An 18,818-nucleotide genomic window follows, 5' to 3' on the forward strand; every position below is an offset into this window, starting at 1 on the left:
AGAGGACCCTTGAGGAACTCCTGTAGTTTGAAAATAGGTTCGAGATAATTTACTCTTAAACCTTACTTGATAGCTACGATCAGTTAGGTAACTGCGAAACCAATTGAATACTGTATTTTGCAGTCCAATCGTTTGGAGTCTGGACAGAAGAATCTTATGATCCAGCGTATCAAACGCCGCAGATATATCCAACAATATAAGCATAAAATCTGTGTTTGAATCAAATCCTCTAATATATGTGTCAAATGAGGAAAGCAACAGGGTTTCGGTTGAATAGCCTTTTCTAAATCCGTGTTGATTTGGGTGTAATATATCATGTTCTGTTAGATATTCATTTAGTTGATGTAAAATGCATGATTCTAACGTTTTGGACAGGGAAGTCAATGAGGCAATTGGTCTAAGATTAGAAAAATCAAGAAATGATTCTGATTTTTTCTTCTGAATTGGGGTTATAGACGCTCGTTTCAATTGATAAGGACAATTTCCAGATTCTAACAATTGGTTTATTATTGAACATATTAAATTAGGGTAATGTTCTCCTAATCCTTTAAAGACAACACCAGAACATGGATTCAAGGGAGAGTTAGAAGGCTTTTGCTTATTTATTATTTTTTGAACTGTATCCACTGAAATTTCTTCAAATGAACTCCAGTTATACAATGGAATAGAATTTGTGTATACAGGATAGGGTAGGTTTTTAAATTCAGATGTAATATTTTCGATTTTTGATTGAAAAAATGAGGCTATTTTATCACAAGTATCATTATCAATCTCTGAGAAATCTGAGCTCGGAGAGGAGGTCAAAGATTTAACAATATTAAATAAAGCAGTTGGACTTCTATTTGCTAATTTAATTTTGTTAGCATAGAATTTCTTTTTTTCCACATCTATTTCTCGTCTATATATTCTTAATGTAGCAAGATAATTATTTTTTGTCTGACTGTCTTTGTATTTTCTCCATAAACGCTCCTTTTGTCTTAACAATATTTTTAAATTGTGTAGAGCATTCGTATACCATTGTTGGTTTAACTTTTTCTTATGAATTTTAATGGATTTTATTGGTGCTATTGAATCAAGAGTATCACTGATAGACTTGTTCCAACTGTCAACTGTTTTTTCAGCATTTTCTTGGGGTATTACTGGTCATTTGTCTTCAAAAGCTGTGAGAAAATCTTCGGTAGTAAACTTCTGTCTTATATTTATAGTTTTATTTGTGGTTATCACTCTATCTTGTTTTTTAATCTCAGCCAAAAAGGATATTACATAATGATCTGACCTCGGAACTTTTTCAATCTTTAGACTGTCTAGAGGAATAGTGACAAATGACGGGTTAAAAAATACTAAGTCTAAAGTATTTCCTTTGTTATGAGTAGGTTCTGAAATTAATTGTGACCATCCCATACCCTTCAAGGATTCTAAAAAAAGAGATAGTATTTATGGTTTTATGAATAGCATTTATATGTAAATTAAAGTCGCTAAGTATTATAGTATTCTCTAGATTCAGTTTTAGAGATGTAATAAATTCTAAAAATTTAGATAGATAAGTTTCTAATATAGTCGGGGGCCTGTAAACAATGATTACGTTTAATGAACATGTGGTTAATATAAGTATTTCAAATGGTTCTATGTCCGCTTCCAGTCTCCTAACAGGATTTAAAGAAGCTTTTATAAACGCTACAATTCCTCCACCTTTACGCTTTGCTCTAGACAGAGAAAAAGCCGTATAATCATTTGGACACAAACTATTTAGAATAACCGTGTCTGATTCAGCTAACCATGATTCCGTGATTAATAAAAAAATCGGGTCTTTCCTCTTTTAGAATATCAGCAAAGATAGGTGTTTTTTGTCTAATTGATTGGGCATTACAATATATAACAGATAAAGCCGTAAACAATACAGAAATAATAGCAGGCAGAAGTGTGATAGTATGCAAACAATGTCTGCTAACAGCATTAGAACTGTAGGATGGATAATGCCGATATAGTAACGGATTGTACCGACCCTGTCCCATCATCGTAGGGATCTTCATATTGTTAAAGGTGGGGATGGAAGGGAAATAGAACCAAGAGCTAAGAGAAACAGATAAGTATGAGAGAAAATATGTGTGAAGCTTGCTGGGCAGACTAGATGGGCCATTTGGTCTTCTTCTGCCGTCATTTCTATGTTTCTATGTTTCTATGTTTAGAGGTATAATACAAAACAGGATTCAGATGACTCAGGCTTTGCTCAGGCTTCGCGAAGGGGCTCGCAAAGGGGCGTGCCCCTTTGTCTCGCTCCTTCGTTGCGCGACGCCGCGGCGCCACTGCGATTTAAACAGCGTCTCCCCTTGATGACGTAGAGAGTGGGGCGTGTCCAGCCGGAACCGGAGCGCTGTAATGCAGGCAAGTTTCTAGGTTAATCAAAGGATTAGCTGGTAATATAAAATCGCTGTAAAATGTCCTGGTAACTGAAGCTGTTGCGGAGGACACAGGCAAGCAAAACTTGCCCCTCCGGTGCCACTGCGATTTAAACAGCATCTCCCCTTGATGACGTAGAGAGTGGGGCGTGTCCAGCTGGAACCGGAGCGCTGTAACGCAGGCAAGTTTCTAGGTTAATCAAAGGATTAGCTGGTAATATAAAATCGCTAGTTCGAAGAGTTGAGTTTCAACTTTGTTTGGAAGAATGCCAGAGGCAGCGATGGCCACTCGAACGTCAGGCTGGTGGGAGAAAGAAGGCATAAAAAGGCGAGACAAGGCCCGCTTAGTGTGTGGGATAGTATGGCATGAGTGTGATTCAGAAGGAATGGAGAAGAGGCACTTTCCAGCAGAGAGGTAGTCAGGAGCTAGGCTAGGGATGCATTTGAAAGTAAAGATGAGGCCTTTGAAAGTGGCCTGGGAAGCAAACTAAAGAAAAGAGACGTGGCATGCAAGACATTCAGATCTGTCTCATGCATATTCCTTGTGGATATCCTGAAAGCCAGGCTGGCTAGGAGGTACACCAGGACCAGCTTGAGAATGCTGGAATAGAACATGCTTTTGAAATATGAGCAATAAGAGAGACAGCAGAGTCCAGTGAGAGACAGAGGCCTTTTTTTTTTTTTGCAGAGTCTGAGATTGAGAGAAGTAAAGAATTAATTGAAAGAAAACCAAGAGGAGACACGAGCAGTTAGTTGCTGAGCAAAAAAGGACTTCCGTTTTGGATTGGTTCATTAAAAGAGCGTTCATGCATCCAGGATAGCGCAGCTAAGAGACAGGATGATAGATGGAGAGAAACTGAAGCTGGACTGGTAGAGATCCATAAGAACATAAGTCTTCTTCGAGGCCACACTAATGGTTTATGGCAGCAAGCATCCTCTCTGTGATATTGCCTAGTCTGGGTCATTTGGAAGTATGTGGCAAATGTTTAAAACTCTGGTGGCCAAAGATAATGAGGAGGCTGGAAGTTGTGCAAAATTCCTTGAGAGTAAAAAAAAATCTTTGTGTTTTTGTATCTGACTTTATGATTTTAGCTGGGGTGCATGCAATGTTTTCCCCCTGAAACTTCAAACAAATGTAGAGCATGTCAGAATGAGGGAACTGTGGCTCATTTGTGATGTGGCTGTCCAAACATACCAACTTTGGAAAGTCATCATAGAAACATAGAAATGACGGCAGAAGAAGACAAAATGGCTCATCCAGTCTGCCCAGCAAGCTTCGCACTTTTTTTTTTTCTCTTACTTATCTATTTCCCTTCCACCCCTACCATTAATGTAGAGAGCAGTGTTGGAACTGCATCTAAGTGAAATATCTAGCTTAATTAGTTAAGGGTAGTAACCGCTGCAATAAGCAAGCTACACTCATGCTTATTTGTTTACCCAGACTATGTAATTCAGTCCTTGTTGGTTGTTGTCTGTATATAGATCCACTTTTCTTCATTCCCCCTGCCGTTGAAGCAGAGAGTTATGCTGGATATGCATTGAAAGTAAAGTAACGGGCTTATTTGATTTGGGATAGTAACCGCCGTAACAAGCAAGCTACTCCCCGCCTTTTAGTGAATGCAAATCCTTTTTTCCACATTTCCTCTTGCCATTGAAGCTTAGAGCAATGTTGGAGTCTTAGAGCAATGTTGGAGTCGCATTAACCGTGTGTATGTTTGTTGAATAAGGGTATTATCTCCAGGCAGTAGCCTGGAGATAATAAGGGTATTATCTCCAGGCAGTAGTCATTCCTGCGAGCCACCCACTCTTCATTCACGTCCTCTAGACTTTATGGATCCACAGTGTTTATCCCATGCCCCTTTGAAGTCCTTCACCTGTAACATAAAACACAGAATTGGTAAGATGAGAGAAAAAGAGTGAAGATAAGAAATAAGGAGACTATTAAATAAAATACAAGAAGATCCTCTGAGGTTTAATGACAAGTACATTTCTGCATGAAGGGTTTCTGTCTTACTTGAAACTTACTGAGTGTATTTGTTCCTTTCACAGAGAGTTTTTCCATAGTACAAACCTCTTACGTTTTAATCTGCCAGTCAATTACTGAAGGAGAACAGTTTTTCTTCCAAAAAAGAAGAAACAGTAGAACAATGCATTGGTCTAACAAGAATACATTGTATAGGAGAGCCCAGTGTCAGAGGTATCCCAAGCAGATAAACTTCTGGGTCCCAAGATAGATCCAATCCAGTGATTATTTCTCCTCTTTTTCTCTTGATCTCTGTCCTTTCTTTTAATACCTCGCATATTGATGGGATTTATTTATTAAGCTGGTTTAAAAATAAAATCTTTTTATAAAGAAATACATAACATTCTATGTTTCATCTTGGAACATGTAAGTCAATGCAAAGAATAATGATGTGGATTAGTTTAGATTAGTTTAATTGCATTGTTGGCTATACCATATATTTTCTGTGGTATATATGCTTTGTTTTGTAAATCAAGTCAAAACTTCTTTCAAGTTAAAAAAAAAAAAAAAAAGTCTTTGTGCTATTAATTTTCCTAAACGTCAAGTGAATTTGGGTTATAGATCTCTTCAAAACCTCTGTGATGCAGTGTTCACAGATTCTTAAGAAAAATTTACTTCCCTTTGCCAAGGTTTACTATCTGATGTTTGAGGCTATCTTACCTGGTTAGAAATCATTTGGAGTCTTCAATGGAGATATCTGCCCAGAACAATCATAATTTCTTTCCTTTTGGAGCCAGACAAAAACTGGGCATGTGTCCTTTAAAAAAAAAAAAATTATTCTAAATCTAGTTAAAACCTTCATGGAAGTTAGATTGTTTCCTGATATTCATAAAGCATGGGATAATTAAAAAAATAGTATTTTGGAAACCCAATTGAAGTGCATCCCCCTCATCAAAAAAGGGCAGAAGAGGAACAAGCGGTTGCCAGCATGGCTAAATGAGGTGAATGAGGTGGTTAGAATCCAAAGAATTTCCTTTAAAAAGAAAAAAACAGAAAAGGGACATAAGCGATGAAAATAGAAGGCAGCACAAACAATGTCAGAGTAGATTTAAAACATTGATAAGGCAGGCCAAAAGGGATTTTGAAAAGAAGCTTGGCATGGAAGCTACTACTACTTATCACTTATAAAATGGTGCCCAACGTGCGTACTGCTGTACGTTGAGGAGAGAGATAATAAAAGTATTTTTCTAGTATATAAAAAGTAAGACACCAGCAAGGAAGGCCGTTGGCCCTCTGGATGTCCAAGCGGTTAAGGGGGTTATGAAGGATAAAGCCATAGCGGATAAGACGAATGATTATTTTTGCGTTGGCCTTCACCAGGGAGGATGTTGGGGTAAGAATTATAGATAGGCTAAACTGTAACAAGTCCCCAGGCCAGATGGAATCCACCCCAGAGTTCTAAAAGATGTAAAACTGGAAGTTGCAGACACAGTTCCACTGATTTGCAGTTTGTCACTAACAGCAGCTGCTGTATCAGAGGCCTGGAAGGTGGCCAATGTTACTCCAGTTTTTAAGAAGGGCTTTAGGAAATTATAGACCTGTAAGCCTGACATCCAATATCGGGAAAGATGGTGGAGACAATTAAGAAGAAAATTACGGTAAGCATATAGGAGGAAGTGGTATAATTAGAACTAGCCAGCATGGATTTCAGAAAGGCAAGTCATGTCTCAGATCTATTAGAATTCTTTGAAAGTGTAACTAGGTGTTACATTTTGCTGCTTGCAGGAGGCGAGTGGCTGCACTCACCGGCCGGCTGGCCAGGCCGCAGCGAGATGCCATCGAGCAGCACTCGCGGCAGGGCACCACTATGCTCACCACCCCCTGGACTTTTCCCCTAGGCTTGCATGTGCCCGAAGTCTTAAAGCGCCTATGGCGGGAAAACCAGCGGCACCCTCGCATAACGTCACGATCCTCTGCCCCATAAAAGGGCTCTTCTGACATCATGTCTCTGTTGCCTCAGCAAGGAGGTCTCTAGCTTGGTCCTTGTCTCCAGCCTTGCCCCGCTTCAGTCTTCAGCTTCATCCACAGCCTTGTCTTTAGTCAGCATTGCCTCCATCAAGCCTTCTGCTTCTCACATAGCCTCTTGGACTCTTGTCATAACCTGGCCTGTGCTAAGACTCGCTCACCCGACGTCCACGCAGAACTTAGGGCCCAGCCCACAAGGTTGCGCCACGGCAAGAAGGGGCTCATGCACCTGTTGTTTGCAACACAAGGCACTTGGATGCTGGTGAACTGGTCAACACTGTATATTTGGAATTTAAAGGGGCATTTGACAAAATACTGCATAAAAGATTACTCTGGAAGCTTTAGGGGGCAACTTACATTCATGGATTAGTAACTGGTTAAAGGGCCATGAGTGGGACAGAATGGTCCGTTCTCAAACTGGAGGAGGGGATATCACGGAGTGCCCCAAGGCTTGGTGCTAGGTCTGGTACTATTCAATTTGTTTATAAATGATCTAAGATGGAATAGTTGATGCCAACTATGTAGATGACTTAAAATACAAGGTGATTGTGTAAAACTTCAAGAGACGCTAGATGAATTGGGAAATTGAGCATGCAAATGGAATTTTGGAGAAAAAAATCCAAACTACCAGTACACACTATTGAGGTACACTCTAGAAAGCTATCAAGAGAAGAATCTTAGAATTACTGTGAACCACACACTGAAACCATTGGCGCAGTGTGCAGAAGCAGCCAAAAAGCCAACCTTATGTTCAGATTTGTCACTGACACCTTGTCTATCTCTTACTGAGGCCGATGCAATACAGTGCAGAGTGAATGCAGTAGCGCTCATCACATGCAAATGGCATTCTCTCCGCATAAAAAAAAAAAAATGTGCGTCTCAGACGCACATTTTGCTCTCAGATATTAACGCCTGCCTGGAGCAGATGTTCATAGCTGAGCGCATGTAGAAGTACAGAAAAGCAGAAAAAACTGCTTTTTCTGTACTTCTTTTTTTTTTTTTACTTAAAAAAATACCTCAGCAGACCGAGTTATGAAGACTGACGCCAATAAACTCTGTGTCCGTTTTCATTACTGGCAGACGGCCAGTTATGAAAACCGATGCCGAGTTTACCGGCATCGGTTTTCGTAACCGGCAGCCGCGGCGGGGTCGTGTTAGCAAGGAGGTGCTAAGGTCGCGCAAGTGACTCTAGCGCCTTCTTGCTAGCGCAACCCCCTAATTTGGGTATAAGTATGGCGCCCCCCCTTGCGGGCGCCATGCGCGCATTAAGAAAGTGGGCGCTGACTTTTCAGTGCCCACTTTCCGCGTTTTTTATTGCATCGGCCCCAATATGAGGGGATTATCCAATTCAATTAAAAGAACCCGAATATTACAATTTCTTAAGCAGGAAGATTACATTGCTTTTCTTCAGGAAATTCATGTTGTCTAAAGAGCACGATAAATTGGCAAAAGTTTGTTTTGGAATGGTTATTGCATCTTCATATTCTACTCATAGTAGAGGTACTTGTCAACGGTAGATTTTTATTTATCAGTATACATTACAAAAAAAATTCTGAGACCCAGATGGGAGGTATGTAATACTGGAAGGTGAATACATCCTTAGTCTTAGTTAATCTATATGGTCCTAACCAGTACACAGAAGACTTCTTCACATTCTTATTTGATAAACTCAAATCTTTTCCCACAACTAATGTTATAAATGGGGGGAGATTGGAACATATGCCTTAATTCATGGCTTGATAAGTCTTATGTAGCTGATATAGCTCCTCCCATTAGCTCTACAGAACATTATTCAATTTTATGATTTAAAAGACTTCTGGAGAGAAAAATATCCCGCTAGTCGGGATTACACTTGGGGCCGGATTTTAAAGGCCCTGCGCGCGTAAATCCGGCCGGATTTACACGCGCAGGGCATTTGCGCGCCGGCGCGCCTATTTTGCATAGGCCGCCGGCGCGCGCATTTTGCATAGGCCGCCGGCGCGCGCACAGCCCCGGGACGCACGTAAGTCCCGTGGCTTCGTGGGAGGGGCGTGTCCGGGAGGTGTGTCCGGGGTCAGGGGGCGGTTCGGGGCGGGACAGGGGGCGTGGCACCGGCCCGGGGGCATGGTCGAGGCCTCTAGACCAGCCCCCGGGTCGGGTGATGGCGCGCCAGCAGCCCACTGGCGCGCACAGATTTACGCCTGCTGAAAGCAGGCGTAAATCTGCCAACAAAGGTAGGGGGGGGTTAGATAGAGCCGGGTGGGTAAGGGAGGGGAAGGTGCGAGGGGGGGTGGAAAGAATGTTCCCTCCGAGGCCGCTCCGATTTCGGAGCGGCCTCTGAGGGAACAGGTAGCGCGCCGGGCTCGGCACGCGCAAGTAACACAAATGTGCATCCCCTTGCGCACGCCGACCCCAGATTTTATAGTAGCCGCGCGTATCTTATAAAATCCAGCGTACATTTGTTCGCGCTCGTGCAAATTTATAAAATCTACCCCTTGTTGTTCACCTAGACATGATACATACAGCAGGATAGATTTTAGTCCATTTATACTTGGGAATAGTGTGGATGCATCTGATCATCCAATATCCTTAACAGTAGACTTTAATAAGGATAGGGGTATGCATAACAGATGGAAACTCAATTTATCATATTTGAAGAGGGGAGGGCGGATTTTGATAATTTAACTGAAAAGTTATTCCTATTTAGCTGATCTTTTGAAATATTATATTCCTAGCCGTACATGCTGGGGTAGATTTTATAAATTTGCGCAAGCTCGTACTTTTGTTCGCGCACCAGACGCGAACAAAGGTACGCTGGATTTTATAAGATATGCGCGTATCTTATAAAATCCGGGGTCGGCGCGTGCAAGGGGGTGCACATTTGTGCAACTTGCGTGTGCCGAGTCTGGCGCACGCTGCCTGTTCCCTCCAAAGCCGCTCCGAAATCGGAGCGGCTCGGAGGGAACATTCTTTCCACCCCCCCCCCTCCGGCCCTATCTAAACCCCCCCCTACCTTTGTTGGCAGATTTACGCCTGCTTTCAGCAGGCGTAAATCTGCGCGCGCCAGCGGGCTGCTGACGCGCCATCACCCAACCCAGGGGCTGGTCCGGAGGCCTCGACCACGCCCCCAGGCCGGCGCCACGCCCCCGGTCCCGCCCCAAACCGCCCCCTGACCCGGGACACGCCCCCTCCCCCGCCCCTTTTACGAAGCCCCGGGACTTACTCTTGTCCTGGGGCTGTGTGCGCGCCGGCGGCCTATGCAAAATAGGCGCGATGGCGCGTGAGTGCCCTGCACGCGTAAATCCGGCCGGATTTACGCGCGCAGTGCCTTAAAAATCCTGCCCTGTGATTAGCTGATAAAAATCTGTTAGTAATCCCTGCAGTAAAGCATCATGATTGTATGAAACACGAGAGAGATCTTTTCTGAGATAGGGCCAAGCTTATGGAATTCTGCCTGTAACCTTTCGGGCAATTAATGATATTTGTATCTTCAGGAAACAACTAAAAGTGTATCTGTTTTCACAAGCTTTTAAGTAATAGTGTTGTAGTAGCTAGGATGTTTCTTTTATTAATTTGATTGTATATTTTAATGTTTTATTTGATTACATTTTATCTTTTATTAAGATTTTACTTTTATTATAATCTGCTTAGCATGATCTATCACTATAAGTGGAATAAAAACACCTTTAAATAAAATAAATATTCAGGATTTTTAGTCTCGTTACCCTGTCATAGAATGTGATTCACGGCTGCATTGGGAAACACTGAAAGCAGAACTTAGAGGTGAAATTTATATCTTTCACAAGTCGCAAAAAAAAAAGACAGTTTCAGATAGCTTAAGTGGAAGTACAATCCAATATAAAGGAACTGGAAAATAAATATAAAATAGTTTGTTTGTGGAAAACATATAGAGCTTTACAATTAGCTGGAGACAAATTGTCTAAACTACAAATACAACAAATATTAAAAACATATAGGTTTATGAAACAAAGATATTATGAGCAGGCGAATAAACCTGGTACTTTGTTAGCTCGATGGCTATAACATGGTTTACATCTGAGTTTTAATTCTGTCCATAGGGCTGCTCTGTGAGGCCAGCCACGCATCGCTCAGCTCTTCACCTTGAGTTGCTCCTGTGTGATAGGTTTAAAAAAAAAAAATGGTAAAATGGCCTTTTTTAAAAGCCGTTGCCTAATGCTAGCCCCATGGCTCAGGCTGTGGTGCTGCGGCACAGATGTGGGTTCAGTGGAGCCTGGCTGTGTCATAGAAGTGGTGTGCTCATAGCCAGGAAGGGAGGGAAGATGCCTGCCATTTCTGTGGCAGGCCCAACCAGCCAATGAGCGGCACTAAGGATGTGCTTTGGAGGAGGCATCCTGCCAGTCCCTGGGCCAGCAATGGCCCTTTGAGCCACCTAGGCAATGCCATTTGAGGAGGAGTGAGCAGAGCGGCAGAGATGGTTGAGGGAGAAAACCAAATAAACCCCAGTTACTGACTGCTTTCTGAGAGTTGAATCCACTATAATTTAAATGTTTTAACAGCTGTAATTGCTAATATTGTGTTTGGGACAGTTATTGACTTTTTAACCTATTGTTTTGAGCTTTGTTTGGTGCAAGGGGTTCTCAGCCAGGTCATACATGGGGGTCTCAAAACAAGGCTTTTTGCAAAGCTTGGTTACTTGAAATCCAGGCCTGCTGTGTGCAGCCCTGGAGGACCAAAGCGGATAAACCTTTTGTTTCTTCTGGGCCCAAAAATCACCAAACATATTGCTCCTGGTATTCTCCTCCCTCCAGGACAGTGTAGTTTGCTGAGAAGGGCGACTTGACGTGCCTGTTGACATAACCTCATGGTGCTGACATCCAGCATCCAAGTCCACTCATGAAGCAGCTTGCGTGACTTCATTTATTTAACTGTTTCTGTTCTACGTTACAGCGATTTAAAATGGAAAGGCAGAGAAGAAAAGAGGAAATTGAGAAGGGTCTCCAATTTATTCAGTAAGTTAAGCACAATGGCTGCCTTTTTGTGTTCGATGCATGTGAAGGGAATATGTTTCCTCTTGGCAGGGATTTAAGAGTCTTAAGGGTAGACAGGCATGGAACTAAGGCTCAGAAAAGTTCTTGGGCCTTGAAAGAGAAAATTTCCAGCCCCTGACTCTGCGTGGCCTTGGCTCATGGATGTTATCTCCTGTGCTATGGAGTTTGCCCTACTGTAGTTGGATGGTTTATAACAAATATTTCCTTCCGTTTCACTCCTTCCCAACCCCATCCCTTGTACCTCCCCTCCCGCTGCCCCGTGGATACTGTAGAGCAGTGCAGGTGCCCGGGATCATGCTCCTAGATCATCCACCTTGGAGGTGACCGCATGTCTTTTTCTGACTAAGGGGACTGATCTAGGATGGCACCAGCAGCCAAGGGGGTCATTTCAGTGCCTCAGGAGTATGGCCCATTTATTCTCTTGCCATGATTTGGATAAAGTAGCACGGTTGCCATATTAGTCCACTTGAATGTTAACCTTCACTTCCGTGCAAACAGCAAAAATAAATAAATAAATAAAGTGCTATTTTTTTTATTGGATTAACATGCTACATTCCTTGTCTAGCTTTAGGAGGTTAACATGCACTTCCTTTGATCCCAAGTAGAATGAGCTGTCCGTTTGGGACCTGAGGAAGGGCATGTTAACTCCCTATAAAGCTAGTCAAGAAATATAGTAAGCTAATCCAATAAAAAAAAAAAAGCCCAAACAAACGCCATATACAATTTTTTTGTTTGCTGTGATTTGAATCCCATGAACCAAAGTGTTTGCCTGTTGATGACCTTGTCATTGTAGGTAGTATGCATTCATAATAAGCTTCCCTTTCCTTTCTGCTAGGTCTACAGTACCCTTTCCTGGGAGTCACGAAGACTATGAGGTACAGGTGGTTTTTTTTTGTTATTGTTGGGTTTTTTTGTTTTGTTTTTTTTATGATTCAGATTTCCAAGCATGGGTGGGTAATGAAATTGTGAATGGAAACGTATTGGCTAAGATATTAGCATGAACCATTTTACTGCACTGATTTACTGAAGGAAGTAAAAATATGGAGGAAGGTTTATGTTTCACATACAATCCAAAAGAAAAAAAAACACAAACTTTTAAAGTCTTAACAGTTGATTCTCCCTGCTCCAAACTATTTTGAAGCCAAAACAGAATAGCAGGGCACATTTTAAAATAGAGCAAATACAGAGATTAGATAGACCAAGGTCTTGGCTTCTTACCGGAATCTTTGCAGCAGGGCTGGAAAAATACAGAGCACCTAAAATCTGGTGCCTGCATGTCCAGTGCTGCCCTGGACGTGAGAGAGAGAGGACTTTGCTGCCACTAGTCCAGGCCTCAGTAGCATGGCCCCAGTCAGCCTCCTGCTGCCAAGGAGAGAGTTGGCTATAAATTGGGGCTGCGTATCCAGAACCAATCCAAAATATTTTGCAGAGGATTCCCATTGGTCCTGATGTACTCATTCCAGTTCTTTTGTCGGTCATTAAAGAACACAAGTCACTCTTCCTTCCACTGCTTCAATTTTCTTGTGACAATTGTAAAAAAAAAATATATATATATTATCAGTCTCACCTGCAGGGAACCATGGATTCCCACAGATCGAAAACCAGGGAGTACATTTCCAAGGAAGCAATAGCAATTTCTGCAAAGATCGCCACCCATGCACCAATATTGGATAAGAATATTATTACTTAGATGACTGGGAAGATCTCTAGACCCCGCATGTAGTAAAAAAAACCCAAAAAACAAAAAAAAAAACTATATGGATGAACAAAGCAGGTTTCCTCGGTAACATCTGCAAAAGAACAACTGCCAAATAACCAATCTCCTTGGGCGTGCAGTGAACAGGCCAAGTTATAATAGCGAATATTAGGAAACCCCCATCCTCTCTCCAACCTGGGGACCATCAACCTCCCTATAGATACTCTAGCCCTACTATCTTTCCAAACAGATTTCGTACAAATTTGCAATAAAGTCTTAAGATCTCTTTTGAATAACGTTATTAGCAACTTTGCAGTGGATATAATATCTTAGGGAGAAGAGACATTTTAAACAATGCTATTCTCCCCATTAAGGACAGTGGGAAGTTCATCCAACTGAGAATACAATGGCGTAATTCTCGAGTTATGAAAGGGATATTGGCCTGCTACCGCTCATTTGGATCCTTATGTAAATAAACCCGTAAATATTTAATATGAGGTGTCACCCATTTCAAAGAAAAGGGTCCCCAGTTCCCATGTAAGTGGCCCATTATGTCTAAAACCTCTAAAATGAGCAATAAAGGGGATAACAGACACCCCTGTCTGTGGGAGCTTTTTGTATTTAATCATATTTGGGTTCTTTCAAGTGCTCGTTTGAATGGAACTTGAACTGCTGGTACTTGGTGAACTTTTGCTTTTGCTGTTGAGCCACAGAGCTCTGGTGGTTTGTCTCTGCTGTGGTGGTGGGTTTTCTCCCTACCACACCAGTATGGGTGGGAGAGAAGATTCCTTCCTGGATCTGCCGTCTGAAGACTGGCGCTGTGTGGTCTGAAAAGCTCACGTTGCAACATCAACTTCGGATAATCTGTGCGCCAATAAAAGGGACCATGGCCTGCAAAGTGCCTAGTTTCCCACACGGTGGGCTTTGGACCATGAATCTGAGGATGTGTTCTTGCTGTAGATGGTGTCATCAAAAAAGTTGAGGACATCCATTTCATGGCATCGTCATTTGAAAGAAAAAGCATTTCCTTATCATCCTGCTAGACAGTCGTTACATATGGGATTTCCCCCTCCACAGCTGATGGAGACTGAGGACACGCCTCTTTCATGATCTCACTTTGGGCTTATTTGGGAGAGGTGATCCTGGTCCAAACCCAGTAGTCTCTGTCTCCAGCAGGTGTGATGCATGAGGACGCGTATTCAAGCTCCCAGGGTCTTGGTTCGTCCTCTGCCTGATTGAGATGATTAGCTCCCGGGGCTACTTCCCCTGGTAGAAGCTTGCTCCTGGGAAGGAGACATTTAAAAAAAAAAAAAAAAAAAAAAAAAAGGATCCCCTCTTCACAGTACCGTTAGGAGACTGGTGAGTACCCTGGTAGGGGGGTTCCCTCTTCTCCACCTCCAGAGAATTGGGAACCTGTGCTGTGTGATAGGGCTGTGGGCTGCTCCCCTTATTCCCCCCCCCCCCCCACTGTGTTCCTTTTGTGGCCTCTCTGTTGGGTTCGGCCGATCGCACCTTTAGCCTCCGTTTGGCCGCGCATTTTTGACGCACTATTTTTACCCCTTATACAGTAAGGTGTAATACTGCGTGGAAACGCGCTGCCAACCCTCCCCCCCCCCCCCCCCCGAAACTAATAGCGCCTGCAACATGCAAATGCATGCTGATGAGCCTATTAGTTATTCCCGTGCGATACAGAAAGTAAAATGTACAACCAAGCTGCACATTTTACTTTCATAAATTAACACCTGCCCAAAGGCAGAAGTTAATTTTGACTGGCACAGGGAAAGTGTACAGAAAAGAAGAAAAAACTGTTTTCTGTACACCCTCCGACTTAATATCATAGCGATATTAAGTCAGAGGCCCCAAAGATTAAAATAAATAAATAAATAAAATCTAAAAAAATAAAATAAAAATTGGCCTGTGGGTTGGAAAACGGATGCTGAATTTTGTTGGCGTCCATTTTCCGAACCCGTGGCTGTCAGCAGGTCCAACAACCGATGCCGGTAAAATTAAGCGTCGGCTGTCAAACCCGCTGACAGCTGCCGCTTCTGTCAAAAAGGAGGCGCTAGGGATGTGCTAGTGTCCCTAGCGCCTCCTTTTTACCGCGGGCCCTCATTTGCGTATCTTGGCTTCCTGAATCGCGCACCTAGGAGAGGACCTGGGCGTGCGACGGGAGAGCGGGTGCTCGCCGGCTCTCCCGCGAGGTTTTCTGTATCGGCCCGTGTATGCCTCCTCTCTCTCCTCTCTGCTTTGGGGCATAGCAGGGCTTGATTAAAGCCTAAAAAAAAACCCCCCCAACAAACAGAAAACTTCGACATTTGGTGAAAGGGGCCATGGCTGTCAGCGTCACAGGAGCCTAGGAGGGGTTAGTACATCTTTTTTAGCCCCCCTCTGAGGCCCCATGGGAGAGGGAGAGAAGCCACGTGATTGAACACCTTGGCTGATTTTTGTCAGTTGTAGCAGAGTGGTAGCACGGCGGCAGGAGTTTGGGGGAGTGACAAAGCCTGGGGCAGGCTACGGTTCGAGCCAGTCAGCCATGGGATGCCAGAGCTTGAGCAACACATTATTTAAGCAGGTGTTAAGGCTCCCCCGCAACACATGCCATGCTAGTAAAACAAACAAACAAAAAATTAAAGAATGAAAAAGAGCCATGGTGGAGGAGAGCTTTGAACACCATTTTATCCATGGCACTCCCGCCCACCCTTAAAAGAAAAAAAATGTGAAAAAGAAGGCGCAAAGGCCACGATGAGAGGCTGGAGGATTGCGGCAGATGGCACTCAAAAGGTGCCAGCAGTAGCAGACTCCTTATGCCTGGTTTTTGACCAGGAAGTGGAGCAGCCTCTGCAGGCAATACTGGCCTCTCTCACCCAGGAAGGGCAGGAACAGGCAGGCAGCCTGTTGGGGGGGGGGGGGGGGGGGAATACAGCTGGATTTGGAGGGGCTGGTATGTCAGATCCAGAGGGCCTTTGAGCACCACATGGCCTGCAACCAGGAGATCCTTTACCTAAGTCTACTTCAATAGCGAAACACAGTAAGGAACCGGATCAGGGGTTGAGGACTCCACGGCCGCCTGAGGAGAGGATCCTGTTATGTATCGGCTTTCTCAGCTATTCAGAGGCTGGGGCTGGAACTGGGTCCCCTTGTCCCCCCAGCCTAGGCCTTCTAAAGTCCAAGAGGAGAGGGGTCCTCTCCCAAAAAGGGCTCGATTGGCAATGAGAGACTTTGGCTTTTCTGGCCAGATGCTCACTCAGGGGGTCCAGAAAATCTTCTGGATTTGATCTGGATTCAGATCATTCTAGACCCTCAGAACCCTGGAAGAGGAGGAATGCTCTTTGGAGGAGCAGGAGTCTGTGGTGGTGTGCCTATTCCATAGGGAAAAATTAATGGCCTTTATTACTAATGTGATGTCCACCCTTAAGATATCTGATCCTTAAGGGAACGATCAGATGGAAGGGAACTCCGTACTACAGGGAATTTGCAAGCCATCAAAAACCTTCTCTTTGGATCTTGCGCTGAGGGTGATGGCGCTGGCAGAATGGGACATGCCCCAGGGGGGCTTAAAGAGTGGAAGGCTTTTGAATAAGATCTATCCCTTGCCAGTAAATAATAGGGAAACTCTCCTAAGAATTCCCAAGCTTGATGCCTTAGTCTCAGCTGTTACCCGCAAAACAACCATACCGGTTGAAAGTGGGGCTTCCCTGAAGGACGCTCAGGATAGGAAAATCAATTCAGTTCTTAAGCAGGTATTCTTCTCCAATGCTTTGGCCTTGCAGGCCGCTATATGTGGGTATTATGTGGCTCGGGCAGTGGTATGCTGGGTTCAGCAGCTCCAGGTTTCAGAAGAGATGGCAAGAATAGAATCAGGGGTGGCGTATTTAGCATACACTGTGATTTTTTTTTTTATTTTTTTTTAGATTTATGAATTTTTGTATGTTATTTTATCTGTTTTATTGATTGACTTTTAAGTTTTTGTGTTTGTGATTTATGAAATTTATTTTTGTACATTGCCTAGTGCTTTGCTAAGGCGATTAACAAATTTTTACAAAGATAAGGATGGCATTCCAGGCTGTGGCTGTAAAGAGGCTGCTCTGGTTCTGAAACTGAGCTGCAGATGCAGTGTCCAAATCCCACTTCGGTAAGTTGCCTTTTAGAGGAGGCCTACTGTTCAGGGAGGAGCTGGAAAAGCTTGTTTAGGATCTAGGTGATTCTAAGCCCCAGATGCTGCCCAAAGGTAAGCCCAGGGTAGGTACACAAGGGCTAAGGCACCAACACTTCAGGGGTTATGAGCGGGTAGATATATGCTGCAGCAAACCAGGAAGTCCAAGACCTAGTTTTTTTTTTTTTTTGAGGGGCCGCTAAGGGTGAAATCTTGCAGCCTCAGGTTAATGTGACCCTATACAGAGATGTGCAGTAGGTTCCCACCACCGTGATATTACCAGTAGGTGGCTGCTTTTTTTGGAACTACGTGGGGTGGATCCGAATAATATCAAATCAATGGGTCCTGGACATCGTCCAACAGGGCTGAGCTCACAGGTGCAAAACATGTTTGTAGTGTGCCTCTGTGTGAATCTGCTCAAAAGAGAGGCCGTAAAGGGAGCATTGCTGAAACTATAACTCCTTCAGGCCATGGTGCCAGTAAAGGGGACAAGGCACTTACTCAATATACTTTGTGGTGCCAAAAAATGGACAGTTCCTTCCAGCCAGTTCTGGACCTAAAGAAGGTCATCAGGTGCCTACAAATGCGCCAATTTCAAATGAAGATATTAAGGTCAGTGTTGGCCTCAGTGAGACAAGGGGAGTATTTGGCTTCTCTGGATTTAGCGGAAGCTTGCTTTCATATTCTTATCTGGATTATCCACCAAAGGCCTACTAAGATTCTGTGTCTCAGGACAGCATTTTCCGTTCCTGTCACTGCCTTTTGGTCTAGCGACCGCACCCAGGATCTTTACCAAGGTCATGGTGGTAGTGGTAGCAGCCCTCTGGACGATTGGTTCATAAGAACCAAGTCAGCATAGGAGAGCCATAGGTTCTTGGAAGAAGTAGTCCAGCTCTTAGAGCAGCTAGGATGGGTAAGAAATCTTGCAAAAAGCAATCCAGAACCAAATCAGGCCCTAGAATTTCTGGGAGCTCGCTTCGATACGAAGGAAGGAAGTCACATTTGCCTCCCAACAGTGTGTCCAAGCTGATTCAAGGGGGGTACGGTCCTTTCAAGGGCAAGACTCACCCAGGGCATTGAACTACCTCCAGTTCCTTGGCCTCATGGCAGCAGCTCTGGATCTGGCTCCATGGGCAAGGGCACATATGAGACCATTACAGCAGGCCCTCCTGCCATGTTGGTTGCCCTCCTTCCAGGTGAAGAGAAGCCTGGACTGCTGGATACAGCCTTCCAATCTGCTGAAAGGGATAGCTCTAGAGCCCCCTGGCTGGATTGTAGTTACCAAGGATGCCAGCGAGGGAGGTTGGGCACTGGTCAAAGGAAGAGGCACAGTGGGTATTAAACAGGCTTTGAGGATACCTTTTAAAAGCTGCACACGTGCACCCAAAAATGCATATACATGCATATATATGCTACGAGGCTTTAATCTACGCGCTCAATTCGGAATTACTTACCTCCAGCCGGCCTCCCCTTGCCGCATCGAATTGCCACGAGTCGAGTTGCACGGCCGATGACGTCACAGAAGAGCGACTAAGGTGGCAGTCAATCTATAAAACTTAAAGCAAGCTAGGCGTCA

The 18,818-nt window shown here is 43.8% G+C and overlaps 1 protein-coding gene across 1 annotated transcript in view; it reads left to right on the top strand.

Annotated features, from left to right (window-relative positions):
* The window catches only part of ZC3H7B (zinc finger CCCH-type containing 7B), a 147,651-nt gene that overhangs the window by 10,397 nt on the left and 118,436 nt on the right, over positions 1 to 18,818 (top strand). Inside the window, exons 2-3 of the mRNA XM_029590240.1 lie at positions 11,293 to 11,354; positions 12,229 to 12,268. Coding sequence (XP_029446100.1) covers positions 11,302 to 11,354; positions 12,229 to 12,268 — 93 coding nt within the window. The 5' untranslated portion in view covers positions 11,293 to 11,301. The remainder of the gene's footprint in view (positions 1 to 11,292; positions 11,355 to 12,228; positions 12,269 to 18,818) is intronic.

Source organism: Rhinatrema bivittatum, chromosome 2, assembly GCF_901001135.1.
Source record: "Rhinatrema bivittatum chromosome 2, aRhiBiv1.1, whole genome shotgun sequence".
NCBI lineage: Eukaryota > Metazoa > Chordata > Amphibia > Gymnophiona > Rhinatrematidae > Rhinatrema > Rhinatrema bivittatum.